Source organism: Emys orbicularis, chromosome 2, assembly GCF_028017835.1.
Source record: "Emys orbicularis isolate rEmyOrb1 chromosome 2, rEmyOrb1.hap1, whole genome shotgun sequence".
NCBI classification, from domain to species: domain Eukaryota; kingdom Metazoa; phylum Chordata; order Testudines; family Emydidae; genus Emys; species Emys orbicularis.
Window position 1 is genome coordinate 277,860,609 of NC_088684.1, and position 21,439 is coordinate 277,882,047.

At 39.9% G+C, this 21,439-nt stretch overlaps 1 protein-coding gene across 1 annotated transcript in view; it reads left to right on the forward strand.

The window, feature by feature from the left end:
- Positions 1-21,439, forward strand: part of PTPRN2 (protein tyrosine phosphatase receptor type N2) — a 959,094-nt gene that overhangs the window by 238,055 nt on the left and 699,600 nt on the right. The window contains exon 3 of the mRNA XM_065400104.1: positions 16,630-16,743. Within this exon, the coding sequence (XP_065256176.1) occupies positions 16,630-16,743 (114 nt within the window). The remainder of the gene's footprint in view (positions 1-16,629; positions 16,744-21,439) is intronic.

The window sequence follows — 21,439 nt, forward strand, 5'->3', positions numbered from 1 at the left end:
GTCTGAACTGTGTATGTCTCAAGCCACTTCTGGTAGCTCCGTAGTTTCCTAAGCAGTAAATTCACTAACATAGTTTTCAAAACGTATCAGCTGTCTGTAGATTGCTTCACTAGGCATTTTTCCTTGAAGACCTAGAAAGATCCAAGTTTGGCTTAAGTCAGAAGTGAAAGGAGTTTGCCGCAAATATTAGATGCCACTTATGAGGGATGTGAAGGCAACATTCTTCAGGTTAGATTTAACGTGAGGGGAACCTTCCTCTTGCATGTCCAGAATAACTATTTCTTGATATATGAGCTTTGGCTGTCATGTGTGCTACAGTCACTGGTTTGTTTTTAATACCAAATGAAATAAATAATACTTCACATTCCTAAGCAAGTTATTTTTTACAGAGGTGTTTCTGCCCTGGGAATATAAACACAGTTTGATTACACAATGAAGGCCTTGCCAGCTCCAGTGTATTTCTTGGCACCAACCAAAAGTGTAAAGTGATTGAAGTACATTTCAGTGATACTTGGAATAATTAGTGTACATAAATAAGCATTATTATATTTGCATCTTATTGCTTCCATAAATCCTTAGTCTGTGGTGACCCTCCACCTTGAGCTAACAATTACCAGCACCTCTATTAATAGAATTATAGCTAGTAGAGATGGATTAGTCGCTATTCTTCATTCTCTAGTACTGTATCTAGCCTAATTTAAATATTCTTAGAAATGGGGATTTCTCATGGGAGACTATTCCACACTTTCTGGAATCGATCTCACTGTCAAGAAGCTTGTCCAGATACTCAATGTTTTCATTTTTGTAAGAGCATCCCATTTCTCCTAGTAATATCATAAATAATTCATGTCCCACTTTTGTGTTTACACCCTTCAAACATTTATAGACTGTATCATGCCCCTCCTTATTTTAAATCAAGTTAGTGTTAGCCAAGCTATACATATTTATCTCTTTTGACCTTTTCTCATGTCAGTCCATCCAGCCCCCTAAACTTCTTTCTTTCTTTCTTTCTTTCTTTCTTTCTTTCTTTCTTTCTTTCTTTCTTTCTTTCTTTCTTTCTTTCTTTCTTTCTTTCTTTCTTTCTTTCTTTCTTTCTTTCTCCTCTGAACTCCCTCCAGTTTATCTGTATCTTTCTGGTAACGAGGTGCCCATAATTTAGCTCAATATACTTTCTCCCAGAAATAACTAGTATCTTCCACATCTCATTCTCATTTGTTTTTGCCAGCTGGTTACAGGTGCCTCAAACTTATGTCCATCTAGTATTGATCCATCCTGAAATTGTAACTAGAAAAGGAAACATGCCCTTTAGTCTTAGTCTTGCACTACCTGTACTAAATGTGCTATTACTGAAGACATGCATAGGCCAGTTTCACTGTAAACTAGCAATAAATCTCATATCTGAGTTTATAATATCTTTCCTGTAGCGGTTTGGATAAGTTGGAGTAATTTTTTCCCATTTTGCTCTTATCCCTCACACAGTCCTGAAAGTTGGGAGCAGTTGTCCAGGTAAGTCCAACTGTAAACCAGCATAGTTTACAGTGAACAATTGGTTTTGTTTGGAGTGTCGTCTCAATGGAAAAGACAGCAGCCCTAAAATCTAGTCACCATCGTGTGTGTTGTGTCTGGTCAGCCTACTCTTCTCTCATCTATTTTTTAAACTGCTGCTTTTTCTGGTAAAGAAAATCTTTCTCACACGGAGATTTATGTTCCTTCTCTCCATTTGTTGCCCTGATTGAGAGATCCCAGCTTTTTACAATTGGTATTTGTCATTCCAGCTTTTTACAGTTAATATTTGCCATGTACATAGTTCTTTAATCCCTTAAAAATCTCTCTTCAGTTAATTGAGGTTCTGTTTATATAGTGTTATGGGACCTTGCCAACTGCTTATTAGCAGATTAGCGCAAACAGCACAGTCCCCAGAATGTCTGTCCTCCTGCTGCTATTGCAGCTAAAATCAGTTCCTCTTTTAGAGGCAGGAAGAACACGCATGCATGATCTTCCTCAGGAGTTACTTCCTGAGGCAAGGATCCTTCGCATCTCAGCGGAGCCACACATTTTAGTGACTATCTTTGGCCAACACTCAGCACTACAATAGTGTTTATGTAATTGCTAAATTGTATCATTCTCAGTGCCAGCATTCAGCTTTGAACGTCAGCATGGCTTACCAATGTCGGTGATCTGGCATTCAGTAGCGCTTTAAATACTACTTTTGCCTCAGACAGCAGTAACTAGCTTGTCAGAGAGAACACGTACTTGCTGATATCCTGGTTTCATTGCTGATCCTAGCTAATAGGTGGGTCAGCTGGGTATTTTTCATCATCCGGACTATTACTGGTGTGCTTGGATGCCATGAAGAAATAGAGAAGGATAATTATGTTAAGAACAAAAATCTTTTGAATCAGGAGATCTCAGTCTTAGATATACATGTCTTAAAGACAGATTTGTCTATTTTTCAATCTACACAGTGTTATTAATACATTTGTAGCTTTTGGACATGAATATTGCCTCGACAAAGTCTGTTGCCTAATACTGTTTTTATGGATAGTCGTGCCATGCTGTCATATTATTCAGACATGTGGCTGTTTATCATACTTCCTTATGTACAAATTATTTGATAATAAAGCACCTCAGTTCCTCAGTTTGTCCATGTGTTGCTTACAGGTGAGCCTGAAATGGTTCATAGAAGTCCAGGGAGCTCTAAAGATACTGGATACCTACTTATCTATGAATGTGTTTTGTACTTTACTATCCTTATAGTACCAGGAATACTGACCTCTCAGGAACTGGACACTTTTAAACTCTTGTGTAAAGTCACCGTAGAGAGGTGTTGATTAATAGTATAGCCAAATGGTTGACTACACTTGTGGTTTGTTATGAAAAATGTTCGAGACCAAATAACCAAACATAGCCAATTTTATTGCTAAAAATCAATAACAGTACAGTACAAGAAAGAAGAAGTTACTTCCATCTGAGAAGCTGTTCACACAGTCAGTTCACCTTAAAAGAAGATGTGCTTCCCAAAATATGCATTCAAAATTAGCTATATTTATACATTACCCAAGTCTAAAATCCATCAATCAGCTTTTTACCTTGTTTTTGTGGTTCCAATGTATATCCCTTATTTCTTGTTTTTGAACATAGCATGCCAAACTAGTTGGGCCACGAAGATGCTTCCTATCTTGTACTCATGTGTCTTGATTTTTAGAAGGTTTATATTTTCTACTGCCAAATGTTATGTTTAGTTTTGCAAGCTATTGTGCGATATAAATGTCCTGACATAAGTGGGCAAGAATGAACCTAATACAACTTAGCATAACTTTGTGCTGACATTGATATATACAGTAAGATAACATATATCATATTAATGTGATGTAAAACACATTAATGTGGTGTGCAATATGTATAACATATATGCTGGCTAACAGAAGTTTTAGCTCTTTACCCCCAAAGCCATTCCTTTGCCATGTAATCTTTATGACTCTGAATTTGTGACATTTCCAGCAACAATTTCAATGTGAATAGGAGCTGAACTAAGCCACTTGTGATGTTGGAAAGGAGAAAACAAATAAAATACCATTCAAAGTGTAGACCAACCCGCCCCCCCCCCAAAAAAGTTCTGGTTTGGAATATATTGGAGGGGTGGACATTTGTGGTATTTGAGGAATATGGCTTTTTCTCAGAGATTTAGGATTCTTTTTATGGTAGCATTATTTGCCTCAGTGATTCCTCTAAATCCATATATGTTTTTAACACAGAAAAAATATTTTTGGCTGTTATTGACCTTCTGTTATTGACTGTTTCTAAGGTGGGTGATTTTACTTTTATTGCAATACATTATGCCATTGATTTGATAGCAAAGTCAGATCCCTGTTAAATACTGTTTTAACAAACAAACAATGCAATTAGCAATGTATACAACTTGTAGGAAGTCTTAGAAAAGCAGTCAGTGGGTGAATGGGCCACAGTTTTCTTCATACCATCCTCCTTTTTTCGATCAACCAATGTTGTCTCTTTCAACAAATATGAAGTTATCAGCAATATTGTACATAGTTTTTTAATTTTTAATTTTTTTGAAAATCACATAGCTACATTAAACACTGTTTCACAAGTCTGTCTACCATACACATTAGTGAAGGTTTGGATCTGGGTAAATGGATACCTATAGATGTCAGATAAAATGCCACATGTATCTCAAGTAGCTTAGTATACCAGCTATTCTGCAATATTCACCTACAAGCCTGACATCAGAATTGAGCCCTGGGGGTGAAGCTGTCCACTAGGTGCCACTCTTGCTGTTCAGAAATAGAAGTAAAACAGGACTATTGAGGCTTCACGAGGCTGAACCTAGAAAAAGCAGAGTAAAATGATAAACCAGTTTTAAAAGTTTAACATGGAAAGGTGCTCGTAGGAAGTCAGCGTTCTCTGGAGAGCACTGTATGTTAAAATTTTGCAGGTACGGCAGGCAGCTTTGGAGATTGTTATCATGAGTTATTCTGAAGAAGTATTGGTATGAGACTTTTAAGCATTTTCTTTTTCAAATCATGGTTTAAATTTTCGAAACATTGCATGGGGGATACCAATGTAGAACCTATTATTGTTTAATCGGTGTTAGATGCACCTCTCTTGCGAAGTGTACTTAAAAATGGATGTACAAAATATGTTTTGTTCTCTATAGAACAAAATGTTTTTAATAAATGGAACATTATAAGAATGTTGTTTACTGTGTACCATGCTTGTAAATCTTGAATATGGATTGTAGGTTCTCTGTCTTCTGAAATAAAAAGCCATTGACGGTTAATGTACTGTTCTAGAAATCATAATTGAGTCCTTTTTTAAACAGCTTTGAAAACATGCACATTACTGTACAGAACTCAAAAGGGAGAGAAAAATAATATATATTTTAATAATGTCAATAAGTTTCCTATAATAGCTGTTCTCTGCATAGAAAATTCATGACCTTAAAGTCCAATATCTTGAGACTTCCATGTCTAGAAGCAGGTACTGTGTGTTCCAGTGGAAGTCTAATGATCTCCCCTTTCCAGTTGTATAAATGTTCTGTTTCTAACCATGTAGGGTCATGTGATATCAGGCCTTTGGTTTATCTTTAGTCCAGGATTGAACATTAATGTCCCTGCAACAATATCCAGTAAATTTTGGGGGAAATTCCACATTTAGGGGGGAAAAAACAAAAACAAATTACTAAAAAATGGCAGCTGTTTGAAACTGCTTGAAGGTTTGTAGTGGTAGAATAAGTCCTTCGATTAATGGACAGAGTGCAGGTGAGATAATTAAGTTGATAAATACTTCTTGTCAGATGCATAACATAACTGTATATAGTTTTGTGTATTTAGGTGTATCTACTGTAAATAATACACAGGTACAAACTTCAGTTTTACACATATTATAACTTTATAACATCAGATAATTATAGTAAGGAAGTTATGGGCCTTGGTCCACTTATACATTCTAACTGCATTAATCACTCTATCTGGAAGGCCTTCTAATTGCCTGACCACTACAGGCATAACAGCTGAAGGAATTGCTTCACGTGTACAATGAAGTGCTTGATTTTAGGGCTTGCAAAATTCACTCACTTGTCAGTACGATATGGGTATTGCCTTGCTGGCCATGGAGACCTAAGTAATCAATTACTGAGGAATGTAAGCTTTTCAGTCAAATGAAGGCATAAGGATAGGGCCTTACCAAATTCATGGCCATGAAATACGCGTCACGGACTGTGAAATCTGGTCTCCCCCCACCTATGAAATCTGGTCTTTTTTGTGCTTTTACATATACTATAAAGATTTCATGAGGGAGAACAGCATTTCTCAAATTGGGGGTCTTGGCCCAAAAGGAAGTTGCAGGGGGGTCCAAAGATTATTTTTGTTGTGTTATTGCCACCCTCATTTCTGTGCTGCCTTCAGGGCTGAGTGGCCAGAGAGCTGGCTAGGCACCCAGCTCTGAAGGCAGTGCCCCGCCAGCAGCAGTGCAGAAGTAAGGGTGGCACAACCATACCATGCCATCCTTACCTCTGCGTTGTTCCTGGCGGTGGCTCTGCCTTCAGAGCTAAGCTCCTGGCCAGCAGCCGCTGCTCTCCAGCTGCCCACCTCTGAAGGCAGCGCCGCCGCCAGCAGCAGCACAGAAGTAAGGGTACCAGTTCCACAAACCCACCTACAATAACCTTGCAATCCCCACACAACTCCTTTTTGGGTGAGGACACCTACAATTACAACACTGACATTTCAGATTTAAATAGCTGAAATCATGAAATTTATGATTTTTAAAATCCGATGACGATGAAATTAACCAAAATGGACGTAGAATTTGGTAGGGCCCTACATAAGGGATAGACACAGACTGACAACTCCAGGGCCTCTGCTCATGCCCATAGCTTTGCTCAGCAGCAGTGAAGCGGATGTAACAATACTTTGGTCAGTTTTACTGGTGCTATACAGAATCCTGTGTGCAAAAACCTGTCATAATTGCTTTACTACATCTATTTATGAACTCTCATCATCTTAAGAGACTCAGTGTTTGATTTAACTAATTACAATATTTAGCTGTCTAGCCGTTAGTAAGTGAAGAGTGATTTCAGGATGGCTTCTTGGGATGTATTTCTGTACACAAGGATAGTCAAAGAAGGAACCTGATTAATCCATCTCTTGTGTTTTTGAGTATGTTTTAGATGGTTTGAACAGTTTTTACTGATAGCTCATTTTACCTTGGTTACTTTAGGCTCAGTGTAACAAGCTCAGAACTCGAATGCTCTACAAAAGCTTTGAACTTCACATGGGTATATAGCAGATAATCATCTAAAAACACTTAATCAAGAATTGCTTACATTTTGTGAAGAAAAAATTCACATGGTGCATCATTATTTCACTCAGGGTATATTTTAGGAGACTTTGCTTAAAATAAACTGAATGAGTCAGCTGCCACTAAATAGATTTGCCTTCAAGGGGAAAAAGGTCACTCAGTAGATTTTGCCAAAAGCTTTTTTTGGTACCTGGTGAGACTGTGATGATGATTGTTTAGCTTATTGTGATTGAAACATTTTAACACAAATAACATTTCAAAACCATATCACAAGTTCTGATTTTTCTGGCCCTTTCACATAATTCAGTACCCAGATCTCTCTCATGAATGCAACGTAGCATTTCTTTCCTCAGTGGTGAATGGAACCTCCATTTTTCTGTAAGAATTGCATCACCAATGTACACTAATTCATCATAAACAGACCAGTAATAATGAGCTAGGGATGAGATTTCTCCCTTTGCCTCCTGCCTTTCCTCAAGAGTCATCACTCCAGAACTTGTAGTTTGTCATGATCACAATTTCGTGTGTCACCTTCTGTATTTTATCAAGAGAGGATGGTAGGTGTTCGGTAAGCATATGTACTTGTGTTTCTATATCATATTCCATGCTATTCTATGCTCCGAAAAAATGTGCCCTAGATAGCGCATCTGCCATAACAAAGATCTTATCTGGTGTATGACTTAGGTTAATTTGGTACTTTAGTAATCTCAGCAGCAGTCTTTGTATTCTAAGAGTTGTTCTAGACCATGGCTTTTAAACAATGGCTTTTACGAGTTTATGTTCAGTTCCTAGTGAAATCTTTCACAACTAAATACAATAGAAAGCATCTCTCTATCTATTTGGATCGAATCATTCCTCTGGAAGTAGAAGTCACCTAAAAATCAACATGTGTCATGCATTTAACACAGATATTCCTGATATAAGTATAGGGGGAAATTACAATGATAAATACCATGGGGTAGCCGTGTTAGTCTGTATCCACAAAAACAACAAGGAGTCCGGTGGCACCTTAAAGACTAACAGATTTATTTGCCCAGATAAATCTGTTAGTCTTTAAGGTGCCACCGGATTCCTCGTTGTTTTTACGATGATAAAGGGATACTACTAGTGGCAATGCTTGACAAATTATACTATTTAAATGATAACCATATGTTTATATTGATTTGTTGTCTCAATGTTTCCTCATTCTGGCATGTGTGTGGAGTGGATGTCTTTCCTGAGTTGCGTTATTTCTTGGGGTACAATTTTTTAGCAAAATTTTTTATAAACACATTGGTGTTATAAGCCTACAGTGTTTTTCCTTTAACTCTGTATTTATTAAATCACAATTCATGCTTTGAACTTTATCCATCATACATAAAAAAAATTCCTTAAAATTTAACTCTGAAGGTCTTTCCCATTTTGTTTGCATTTAATCACAACTTCAAGTAGTTTCCCATTGTTGTTACAATTTAGCATTTATTACACAAGTGTAGTAACTTTGCCACTCTAGAGGGAGCTCTTATACTAACACAATAGAATAACTTATTACGACATCTGGAAGTAGATAGGTACAATTGACCTGGAAAGGTGCTTACAGACCAATGTAACAGGCAGTAGCAGGTAAAGATCATAATGCCACAAAAATGGGTGTGCCATGCTTCAGAGGGAGCCTTTTTAGAGATGCCATTTACCAGCTATAGTTAGTAGCATGTCATTCTCTTCCCATCTCTCTTCTACTGTTGTAATTAATGGAAGTTCTGGTTCCAGTGGCACCCAGTAGTACCCCTTTATTTCGTATTATGTCAGCATTTCAAGTGTAAGGACCAAATAATTAGCTGATTCAGATATCTTGCCTATGCTGTTCCTATAACTTCATTTAGGTTCTTGGCGCATAACTCAGATCAGACTTTTGACCTAATCCTTAATTTTCGAGTTTGACTATCTTCATTGTTTCCAGTGGCATCAAGCTGAAGACTTTGCATGAAAGTTGCCAGCCCAAATGCAAGTTTAGAAAGAGATAAGTGTATCAAGTAAACTTTTAAATTCTAGAACTTGCAGAAGAAATAGCTTTTCAGACGACGACTCTTAAAATAGTATGTAAAAATGGTGTAATTGGAATTAAATACAAAGTATGTTCTAGATTCTAGACTCAGGTTAAAAATTTTTTATTCAGATGAATTTAAAACTAACATAGAATAAAATACTCCCAATACCTTAATTGTTTGAATTATTTAATGTGGGTTTCTTAATTCTAAACCATTGAGATTTGTAGCCTAGTTATTTGTAACCACTTGAGGTTTCATGCCTCAATTCAGCAAGGTATTTAAGCACATGCTAACCTTTACCATGTGAATAATCCTGTTGACTTCGATGAGACTATCCGTGTTCTTGAAGATAGGCACATGCTTAAGCTCCTTGATGAATCAAAGCCTTATTTGATCATAATGTATTTACTATAAATTGATAATTCTTGATTTCATTGGGAGAGTCGATCATTAGAAACGTAGATAGCTGGGTTTGTGATGACCGGGAGAACCGTATGGTGACTTGTCTGCCTGGTGCGAAGGTTGCGGATCTCTCACGGCATCTAAACAGACTTATGTGTAGTGCTGGGGAGGAGCCGGTGGTCATGGTACATGTAGGTACCAATGACATAGGGAAGGGTAGCAGAGATGTCCTAGAGGCCAAATTTAGGCTGCTAGGGAAGAGACTGAAATCCAGGACCTCTATGGTGGCATTCTCAGAAATGCTCCCAGTTCCACGCGCAGGGCCAGGTAGGCAGGCAGAGCTTCAGAGTCTCAATGCGTGGATGAGACGATGGTGTAGAGAGGAGGGGTTTACATTCATTAGGAACTGGGGAAACTTCTGGAATGGGGGGAGCCTATACAGGAAGGATGGGCTCCCCCTAAACCAAAGTGGAACCAGACTGCTGGCACTAAACATTAAAAAGGTTGCAGAGCAGTTTTTAAACTAGGAGATGGGGGAAAGCTGACTGCTGCAGAGGAGCATGTGGATCGGACAGAGACTTCTCTTAGGGGAGAGTCTAATGATAGAGAATCTCCAGGTTACAGTCAGGAGCAGAGGATGGAAGAGGATAAAGTAGGGGCCAGATCAGACGAGAAACATTCACATAAAAAAGAATCTGACACATCAGAAAAGGGCAGACAAATAAACAGTGACAAGTTTTTAAAGTGCTTGTACACAAATGCTAGAAGTCTAAATAATAAGATGGGTGAACTAGAGTGCCTTGTGATAAAGGAGGATATTGATATAATAGGCATCACAGAAACCTGGTGGACTGAGAGCAATCAATGGGACACAATCATTCCGGGGAACAAAATATATCGGAAGGACAGAACAGGTCGTGCGGGGAGGGGGAGTGGCACTATATGTGAAAGAAAATGTACAATCAAATGAAGTAAAAATCTTAAGCAAATCCACATGTTCCATAGAATCTCTATGGACAGAAATTTCATGCTCTAATAAGAATATAACAGTAGGGATCTATTATCGACCACCTGACCAGGATGGTGATAGTGATGATGAAATGCTAAGGGAAATTAGAGAGGCTATCAAAATTAAGAACTCAGTAATAGTGGGGGATTTCAATTATCCCCATATTGACTGGGAACATTTCACTTCAGGACGAAATGCAGAGATAAAATTTCTCGATACTTTAAATGACTGCTTCATGGAGCAGCTGGTACGGGAACCCACAAGGGGAGAGGCAACTCTAGATTTAGTCCTGAGTGGAGCACAGGAGCTGGTCCAAGAGGTAACTATAACAGGACCGCTTGGAAATAGTGACCATAATACAATAGCATTCAACATCCCTGTGGTGGGAAGAACATCTCAACAGCCCAACACTGGCATTTAATTTCAAAAGGGGGAACTATGCAAAAATGAGGGGGTTAGTTAAACAGAAGTTAAAAAGTACAGTGACTAAAGTGAAATCCCTGCAAGCTGCATGGGCGCTTTTTAAAGACACCATAATAGAGGCCCAACTTCAATGTATACCCCAAATTAAGAAACACAGTAAAAGAACTAAAAAAGAGCCACCGTGGCTTAACAACCATGTAAAAGAAGCAGTGAGAGATAAAAAGACTTCCTTTAAAAAGTGGAAGTCAAATCCTAGTGAGGCAAATAGAAAGGAGCATAAACACTGCCAAATTTGACTCCCTCAGGGAACAGATGGGCAGGATCCCCTGGGAGAATAATGTGAAGGGCAAAGGGGTCCAGGAGAGCTGGCTGTATTTTAAAGAATCCTTATTGCGGTTGCAGGAACAAACCATCCCGATGTGTAGAAAGAACAGTAAATATGGCAGGCGACCAGCTTGGCTAAACAGTGAAATCCTTGCTGATCTTAAACGCAAAAAAGAAGCTTACAAGAAGTGGAAGATTGGACAAATGACCAGGGAGGAGTATAAAAATATTGCTCAGGCATGCAGGAGTGAAATCAGGAAGGCCAAATCACACTTGGAGTTGCAGCTAGCAAGAGATGTTAAGAGTAAATAAGAAGGGTTTCTTCAGGTATGTTAGCAACAAGAAGAAAGTCAAGGAAAGTGTGGGCCCCTTACTGAATGAGGGGGGCAACCTAGTGACCGAGAATGTGGAAAAAGCTAATGTACTCAATGATTTTTTCGCCTCTGTCTTCACGAACAAGGTCAGCTCCCAGACTACTGCACTGGGCAGCACAGTATGGGGAGAAGGTGACCAGCCCTCTGTGGAGAAAGAAGTGGTTCGGGACTATTTAGAAAAACTGGACGAGCACAAGTCCATGGGACCGGATGCACTGCATCCGAGGGTGCTAAAGGAGTTGGCAGATGTGATTGCAGAGCCATTGGCCATTATTTTTGAAAACTCATGGCGATCAGGGGAGGTCCCGGATGACTGGAAAAAGGCTAATGTAGTGCCCATCTTTAAAAAAGGGAAGGAGGTGGATCCGGGGAACTACAGGCCAGTCAGCCTCACCTCAGTCCCTGGAAAAATCATGGAGCAGGTCCTCAGGGAATCAACTCTGAAGCACTTAGAGGAGAGGAAAGTGATCAGGAACAGTCAGCATGGATTCACCAAGGGGAAGTCGTGCCTGACTAACCTAATTGCCTTCTATGATGAGATAACTGGCTCTGTGGATGAGGGGAAAGCAGTGGACATGTTATTCCTTGACTTTAGCAAAGCTTTTGATACAGTCTCCCACAGTATTCTTGCCGCCAAGTTAAAGAAGTATGGGCTGGATGAATGGACTGTAAGGTGGATAGAAAGCTGGCTAGATCGTCGGGCTCAATGGATAGTGATCAATGGCTCCATGTCTAGTTGGCAGCCGGTTTCAAGCAGAGTGCCCCAAGGGTCGGTCCTGGGGCCGGTTTTGTTTAATATCTTTATTAATGATCTGGAGGATGGTGTGGACTGCATTCTCAGCAAGTTTGCAGATGACACTAAACTGGGAGGCATGGTAGATACACTAGAGGGTAGGGATCAGATACAGAGAGACCTAGACAAATTGGGCCAAAAAAAACCTGATGAGGTTTGACAAGGACAAGTGCAGAGTCCTGCACTTAGGATGGAAGAATCCCATGCACTGCTACAGACTAGGGACCGAATGGCTAGGTAGCAGTTCTGCAGAAAAGGACCTAGGGGTCACAGTGGACGAGAAGCTGGATATGAGTCAACAGTGTGCCCTTGTTGCCAAGAAGGCTAACGGCATTTTGGGCTGTATAAGTAGGGGCATTGCCAGCAGATCGAGGGACGTGATCGTTCCCCTTTATTCGACATTGGTGAGGCCTCATCTGGAGTACTGTGTCCAGTTTTGGGCCCCACACTACAAGAAGGATGTGGAAAAATTGGAAAGAGTCCAGCGGAGGGCAACAAAAATGATTAGGGGTCTAGAGCACATGACTTATGAGGAGAGGCTGAGGGAACTGGGATTGTTTAGTCTCCAGAACAGAAGAATGAGGGGGGATTTGATAGTTGCTTTCAACTACCTGAACGGGGGTTCCAAAGAGGATGGAGCTCGGCTGTTCTCAGTGGTGGCAGATGACAGAACAAGGAGCAATGGTCTCAAGTTGCAGTGAGGGAGGTCTAGGTTGGATATTAGGAAACACTATTTCACTAGGAGGGTGGTGAAGCACTGGAATGCGTTACCTAGGGAGGTGGTGGAATCTCCTTCCTTGGACGTTTTTAAGGCCCGGCTTGACAAAGCCCTGGCTGGGATGATTTAGTTGGGAATTGGTCCTGCTTTGAGCAGGGGGTTGGACTAGATGACCTCCTGAGGTCCCTTCCAACCCTGATATTCTATGATTCTATGATTCTATGAAATTAAGTGCAAGAATGTAATAAGAAAAGCCAAAGAGGAGTTTGAAGAACGGCTAGCCAAAAACTCCAAAGGTAATAACAAAATGTTTTTAAGTATATCAGAAGCAGGAAGCCTGCTAAACAACCAGTGGGGCCCCTTGATGATCGAGATACAAAAGGAGCGCTTAAAGACGATAAAGTCATTGCGGAGAAACTAAATGGATTCTTTGCTTCAGTCTTCACGGCTGAGGATGTTAGGGAGATTCCCAAACCTGAGCTGGCTTTTGTAGGTGACAAATCTGAGGAACTGTCACGGATTGAAGTATCACGAGAGGAGTTTTTGGAATTAATTGATAAACTTAACATTAACAAGTCACCGGGACCAGATGGCATTCACCCAAGAGTTCTGAATGTGAAAAGAACTCAAATGTGAAGTTGCGGAACTGTTAACTAAGGTTTGTAACCTGTCCTTTAAATCAGCTTCTGTACCCAATGACTGGAAGTTAGCTAATGTAACGCCAATATTTAAAAAGGGCTCTAGAGGTGATCCCGGCAATTACAGACCGGTAAGTCTAACGTCTGTACCAGGCAAATTAGTCGAAACAATAGTTAAGAATAAAATTGTCCGACACAAAGAAAAACATAAACTGTTGAGCAATAGTCAACATGGTTTCTGTAAAGGGAAATCGTGTCTTACTAATCTATTAGAATTCTTTGAAGGGGTCAACAAACATGTGGACAAGGGGGATCCAGTGGACATAGTGTACTTAGATTTCCAGAAAGCCTTTGACAAGGTCCCTCACCAAAGGCTCTTATGTAAATTAAGCTGCCATGGGATAAAAGGGAAGGTCCTTTCATGGATTGAGAACTGGTTAAAAGACAGGGAACAAAGGGTAGGAATTAATGGTAAATTCTCAGAATGGAGAGGGGTAACTAGTGGTGTTCCCCAAGGGTCAGTCCTTGGACCGATCCTATTCAACTTATTCATAAATGATCTGGAGAAAGGGGTAAACAGTGAGGTGGCAAAGTTTGCAGATGATACTAAACTGGTAAAGATAGTTAAGACCAAAGCAGACTGTGAAGAACTTCAAAAAGATCTCACAAAACTAAGTGATTGGGCAACAAAATGGCAAATGAAATTTAATGTGGATAAATGTAAAGTAATGCATATTGGAAAAAATAACCCCAACTATACATACAATATGATGGGGGCTAATTTAGCTACAAGAAGTCAGGAAAAAGATCTTGGAGTCATCGTGGATAGTTCTCTGAAAATGTCCACGCAGTGTGCAGAGGCGGTCAAAAAAGCAAACAGGATGTTAGGAATCATTAAAAAGGGGATAGAGAATAAGACTGAGAATATATTATTGCCCTTATATAAATCGATGGTACGCCTTCATCTCGAATACTGCGTACAGATGTGGTCTCCTCATCTCAAAAAAGATATACTGGCACTAGAAAAGGTTCAGAAAAGGGCAACTAAAATGATTAAGGGTTTGGAACGGGTCCCATATGAGGAGAGATTAAAGAGGCTAGGACTCTTCAGCTTGGAAAAGAGGAAACTAAGGGGGGATATGATAGAGGTATATAAAATCATGAGTGATGTGGAGAAAGTGGATAAGGAAAAGTTCTTTACTTATTCCCATAATACAAGAACTAGGGGTCATCAAATGAAATTAATAGGCAGCAGCTTTAAAACAAATAAAAGGAAGTTCTTCACGCAGCGCACAGTCAACTTGTGGAACTCCTTACCTGAGGAGGTTGTGAAGGCTAGGACTATAACAGAGTTTAAAAGAGAACTGGATAAATTCATGGTGGTTAAGTCCATTAATGGCTATTAGCCAGGACGGATAAGGAATGGTGTCCCTAGCCTCTGTCTGTCAGAGGGTGGAGATGGATGGCAGGAGAGAGATCACTTGATCATTGCCTGTTAGGTTCACTCCCTCTGGAGCACCTGGCATTGGCCACTGTCGGTAGACAGGATACTGGGCTAGATGGACCTTTGGTCTGACCCGGTACGGCCTTTCTTATGTTCTTATGTTTTTAAAGAAGTTTGATACTGTGACTATTTCAAACTGCATCAGGATTTCAAAGTGAGATCCAGACGTCATACCTGTTTATGCGCCTTCCTGTTGAAATTTGAGTTTAAAAAATAATTTTGAGAAATAAAAATTGAACAAGAAGGTGAATTTTTAATGTGGATTAATCCTATTTGGCATTTTTGGGTTAGGGAGGGTTGAAAAGGACACTGGAAAATAAATTTCAGTTAATTTCAATTAGTTATTTACATGGAATAATGAAGGTAATACTACATTATTTCTTCTATGCCACATACTTGCTTGTTTTCTAGACTGTCATATAAGCATTATTCATCTTTTGAGAGCAACTGGGCCAGTTGCTTCTCTCTCTATTCTTTTGATTCTGCAAAGTTCCATAGATGTGAATGGATGCTTGCAAATTAATACCTGATATTGTTTTTTGCTAATCAGATGAAGCTGTTCTTTTTAAACACAAATGTGATATCAGATGTGCAGTAATTACTGAGTTAAAACCAGCACTATGCAGAATATTTTTCTAATTAAATGTGTTGCATCTGAATGGCTTCCTTTGGATCACTCTGTAAAGCAAAACTGTACTGAACAATAAATGAAACCACTTTTTTTCTCTGAAACCTAAAACTGCAGATGGTCAGAGTGTATGTGAAGCACCAACACTCTGAATTAGTCTTTTATATGAACGAGAGAAAGGTAATTTGAAGGTTTGAACTCCCCCCTTCCTCCCACACATACACAGGAAGCTCGTCTCAAAATGAACAATTCTCTAAATAAAGACTAATTAGGACCTAAATTAATTAGAAGGTGTGATTTGAAAAGACATTGATGAGAAGAGTCTTGTCATTTTAGACAAATAGAATGGAGCTAAATAAATTAGGCTCCATTAATATATCATTGTTCTGTGAGCAGTTGTCTTTTACTGCATTCATTAGAGGGTACTACTTGAAATGAACCTTTGCTGGGCATTACGGATTCAGCATGCATTTACCAATGCCTAGCGCACAGTTCCTACATTAAAAATATTTCAACAAATCCTCATAATTCCTGAAAATTAATATTTATATTTTCTGTGTGCTTTGCTTTTCATCTGGAAAGTTTGAGACGCTGAACATTAATTTCCCCACACATACACAGTTGTCAGAAAAGAAGCCTTACATCAAAAGATTTGGAAGCCAGAAGTCTGAAATTACTTTTTTTTTAAAGTGTAGTCTTATAACTTTATAATATACAATAGATCCTCCCTCCCGCCTCTACCAGGATAATTTTCTTCCAGTATTATTTATTCTGATAGAAAACGCACTGCTTCATGACTACTTCAAAATTCCAGTAATCCTTTGATGACTTTTTAAAACTGTGTTCTAAAGAGTTCCTGCAGTATATAATTAGGACATATTGCAAGTGCACATCTCATCAAGTGTTTCTTCCTTTCAGAGAATGAGAACTATTTTTTTCTTTTCCTTTCCCCTTTTGCCTTCTTTTTCTGCAGATGGAGCATTTGGGAGATGTCAGCGGGTTCCGGTGATAGATGTATATAAATATGAAATTTCACCCCCCATTCTTCAGCACCTAAGGATCATCTTAGAGAAGCTTTCGCATAGAGGTACAGTAAAAATTGAATGAGAGTGGACCCAAGAAATGTGTGGGGCAAAGGAGCAACAGTCCGTGGTGTAGAGTAGTGTCATTATTTTCTGTGGGTTTTGGTATTGTGTGGTACAGAAAATTTAGATCAGTATGTTTCAGGCCGGATCCTGCAGTTCTTATCCAGGCAGAACACATCCTGAGCCAGTGAATATGTAGCAGTGTTTTGGTGAAGCATCTAAAGGAAGGATATGTCCCCTCTGCAAACCATGTATGTCTGTGCCTTCAACCTTGTCTATGCTGAAATTTTAGAAATTGGTGTGCCTCCACAAGTGTAGACATGGTTCACACTAGGGCAGGGGTTCTCAAACTTCATTGCACCGCGGCCCCCCTTCTGACAATAAAGTTACTACATGACCCCAGGCGGGGGGAAGATCAGAGCCCAAGCCCTGTCACCCCAGGTTGGGGGAGAAGGGGCTGCAGCCCGAGCCCCATTGCCCGAGGTGGGAGTGGAGCTCAGGCTTAAGCTTCAGTCCTGGGTCCCAGCAAGTCTAATACTGGCCCTGGCGACCCCATTAAAATGGGGTCACAACCCACTTTGGAGTCCCGACCCACAGTTTGAGAACCACTGCACTAGTGTAAATGATTAATGGCTGAGGAATAATTTACCATACATTTGAATGCATCACAGAACATTACAGGATAAAAGCGCATTAGGCACCCAACTTGCTAGGGGTTAACTTTCCATCAACTAGGAGAAATTCCTAACTTCCTAATTAATTCCTGTACTTTATTTGAACTGTTCTGGTTTCATTTAACAACTAAATCTAGTATGGCTCCAGTAATGATTAGTGAATCTTCCTTGAGATAATCCCTACACTCACTCTAAAGTGATGGAAAGGCTGAAAAGGGAGAATCTGTTTTCTGCATTAACAAAACAAAACTTTGAACAAAATGAAGAACAGTAACTTGAACAAACTTCTTTACGTGTTATAAGTGAATAAACACATCTGTTTTGGAGACAGAGATAAAAGCAGGAAAGCTTTGTAATTTTAATCTTCATTTTAAATTGTTCCAAAATGTATGTTGGAATGATTTATGATACACCCTTACAGGACCCCAAAATAGCCTGTGGATTTATTTCCTGTCCAGCTGCCTCCTACTGATGTGAACACCGGTCAATGCCTGGTTGCATGTAGTAGGAGGATGGGAATGGACAAGTATAGCTTGCAGCATCCTAGCTTGCTCTTCATTAAGTGCTAAATCATTGTCTTGCAAGCAAACCCTAAGGCAATGGTCTTTGCTCAGAGCAACTTTGTAAGAGCTGGAGAGATGGAATCCTTCCTCATCTGTGAGTAGGATGTGGGGCAACTGGGAAGCCAGGTACCTAGTGACTACTTACTGTCTCCCAGCTCCCTGCAGGATTTGGAACTGGTGGATCTCCACTGTCTGTGGACCCTTTGCCAGACCCCACCACTATCTAACTTGCTCATGATCTACCTGCCATCCCCATGCTCTTGTGCAGAGAGCCATCACTGAGCTTGTTTTGATACAGGATTTCTCTGCACATGATCTCTCTATCTGGAGCCCACCATCCTTCTAGCAGATATGTTGGCATTTCTGCTGCACTTTTATCCTTGTAAAGGGGCATGCAGTATTTTCCCCTAAGGGAAATCTTATGAATGAAATGTGGACTGTCTCCTGCTTAGTGCATTGAAAGAGACTGGTGTAGAATATGCATATTAAATACCAGGTAGGGAAGGAAGGGGTATGTCTCTATTAAAACTGGTTCAGGAACCTTACAAAAACACACACAGATGTTCATCTGCCTGCTTGCTCTCATATCAGTTTGAGCTCTCTTGTCTAATATTCTTGGCAATTAGGAACCATGGGCACCTTAAAAATATCTACAACAGATACATACAGTACACACATTCAGTGCTTGTCATACTTCCTCCCTGCTCTCCCCATCCTTGGCAAATACTGGAGTATTCATTGTGCATAAAGAACTGGACAAACAAAACCAGTTATAACTCTTCATTTGGTAGAAATGTTTAAAGTGTGTCCATTGTTATGACAGTTCTGCCAGGTTAGTTTTATCAATGTTTACCCAATCTATTATTCTTATAATGAGATTTAGAGGGAAGACTTTGTTTTCTACTGTAGCTATCAAGGTCCATACTTCCAACCCATGTGTGTCAGTTATAATGATGATCATTTGCATGGTTAATACTGCTTTCCTGTGCAATGTACAGAATATCACGTCCCTTTCATTCAATACAGACATAAAGGAAACTTGCTCATTCAAGATCACACAGATGGTCTGTCATAACTATAAAGGGAGGGGTAACAAAATCCCTCCCGGCCAGAGACACCAAAATCCTTTTACCTGTAAAGGGTTAAGAAGCTCAGGTAACCTGGCTGACACCTGACCCAAAGGACCAATAAGGGGACAAGATACTTTCAAATCTTGGTGGGGGGGAGGCTTTTGTTTGTGTGCTCGTTGTTTTGGGGGTTGTTCGCTCTTGGGACTAAGAGGGACCGGACATCAATCCATGTTCTCCAAATCTTTCTGCACAAGTCTCTCATATTTCAAACTTGTAAGTAACAGCCAGGCAAGGAGTGTTAGTTTTATCTTTGTTTTCTCAACTTGTAAATGTTCTTTTGCTAGAGGGTTTACCTCTGTTTGCTGTAACTTTGAAACTAAGGCTAGAGGGGGTTCCTCTGGGCTCTTTGAATCTGATTACCCTGTAAAGTTATTTTCCATCCTGATTATACAGAGATGATTTTTACCTTTTTTTTAATTAAAATTCTTCTTTTAAGAACCTGATTGATTTTTCATTGTTTTAAGATCTAAGGTTTTGGGATCTGTGTTCACCAGGACTAATTGGTGAGGGTATACTCTCAAGCCTACCCAGAAAAAGGGGGGTAAGGACTTGGGGGGGAGGAATTAGTCAAATCTGCCCAGGAAAGGGGGGGTTAGGGACTTGGGAAATATTTGGGGAAAGGCAGAGTTCCAAGTGGCTCTTACCTAAGATTTGGAACACGCTTGGTGGTGGCAGCTTACTGTTAACCTAAGCTGGTAAATAAGCTTAGGGGGCTTTCATGTGGGTCCCCACATCTGTACCCTAGAGTTCAGAGTGGGGAAGGAACCTTGACATGGTCCAGAAATACTCAGAGAAGGTCTTAACTTGCTCCAAAAGATCGCTCCATGAGCAGTTCTAATTTCCAGTTTTGCCCTGTCCTTCAGCAGCACTCCTAACTGTCTCTGCATCAGCTAAGGCTACATCTACCATGAAAAGAACAGGATCAAACTGCACACTTTGTTACTGGCATAGCAACATGCCACACGGATTTTACCTGAAAGATTGTACAATACGTCAATTATAATTCATTTCAGGATGAGTAAAATTCCTGTTAGCAGCTGAACCAGCCATATTGCCAGTTAAGGGTATTTTTTACTCATTATCTTGAGTGGTTTTCTAGTATCTTTGGTCTTAATTTTTACAATGGGTTGTTGGTTTTTATTTCCTGATTTTTACATTCTGTCAGTAGTACTAACTTCCTTGTTTTCCTCTGCTGGTAACATGCCCACCTCTATTTCCTTATTGCTAATTAGGCTATCCATCCTCATTTTTCTTTATTTTTTTGGTGTTATTGATTACTTTCAAGTAATGTTTGTGATCAAAGCAAAGGCCAAAAGGAAAGGTTGTATGTTCAGATACAATAAAACAAAGTAGAATGTAGCACAAATAACACATCACAGTTTATTCTGCCACCCTTAGTTACGTACAGTACACTAGCAAAGCATACAATAGAAAGTTGGATGAGTCATACTATTGATGTTAATCTCCTCAATAAAGGATCTTGACTATATGTTGAATTAAATTTTCACGAGGGTACAATTTTCATGGCTTTTTTTACCCACTGAGAGTATTTCTGTTTATGTCAGCTGTCAGTGCCTTGCTGCGAAGTTTTGTTTTCTCACAGTACTGTAATCCCGCACGGCATTTTCACTCATACTATCCTTGTCAAGACTCTGGCAATGCTCATTATGAAGATTTTCTGAAAAGTTTATGAACTTGGATGTGGGTAGGGAAAAAGCCCTTCTGACGGTTGCTGAAATTTATGTAATAATACGCTGCTTGTGCCACTGGTCCTTCTATAATGCATGAGAAGGAGGTAAAACATTTCTCATTCTTCTTCGAATGGTTGCACATGTGGGTTCCACTTAATAGTCTGCGCACCTGGTGTGCCAGAACTGGAGAGCGTTCTGCAGCAGTGCCTGTTGGGACGGTGCACATGCCCTGTGCCTCCAGAGGCTATATATGGGCATCACCCTCAGTTCCTTCTCACCAACCATCTCTTGAGTCTGAGCTCCCTGTGTGTGGTTTACCTCAGGGTTTTTTGTCTATGCAGCCAGCAAGTTAGATTCCTGCCTTTTTTTTCATAGTTACTAGTTGGTTAGTTAGTAGTTAGTGCTCAGTATCTAGTTTCTTTACTGTTTTATTTGTTTTAGTCAGTTAGTTTTGGTGTGAGGCTCCAGTGGCATGCACTCTCGCCTGTCATTAAGCAGTGCCCATCATGTGGGGTGTCTATTTTAAATAGTGACACCCACCCCATGCATTGTCTTTTGTGTCTCAGCAAGGAACACATTAAAGAGAGGTGTAGTATCTGCCGTTCTTTCAAGAAAAGGATGCAGATTTCCAGAGATCTGC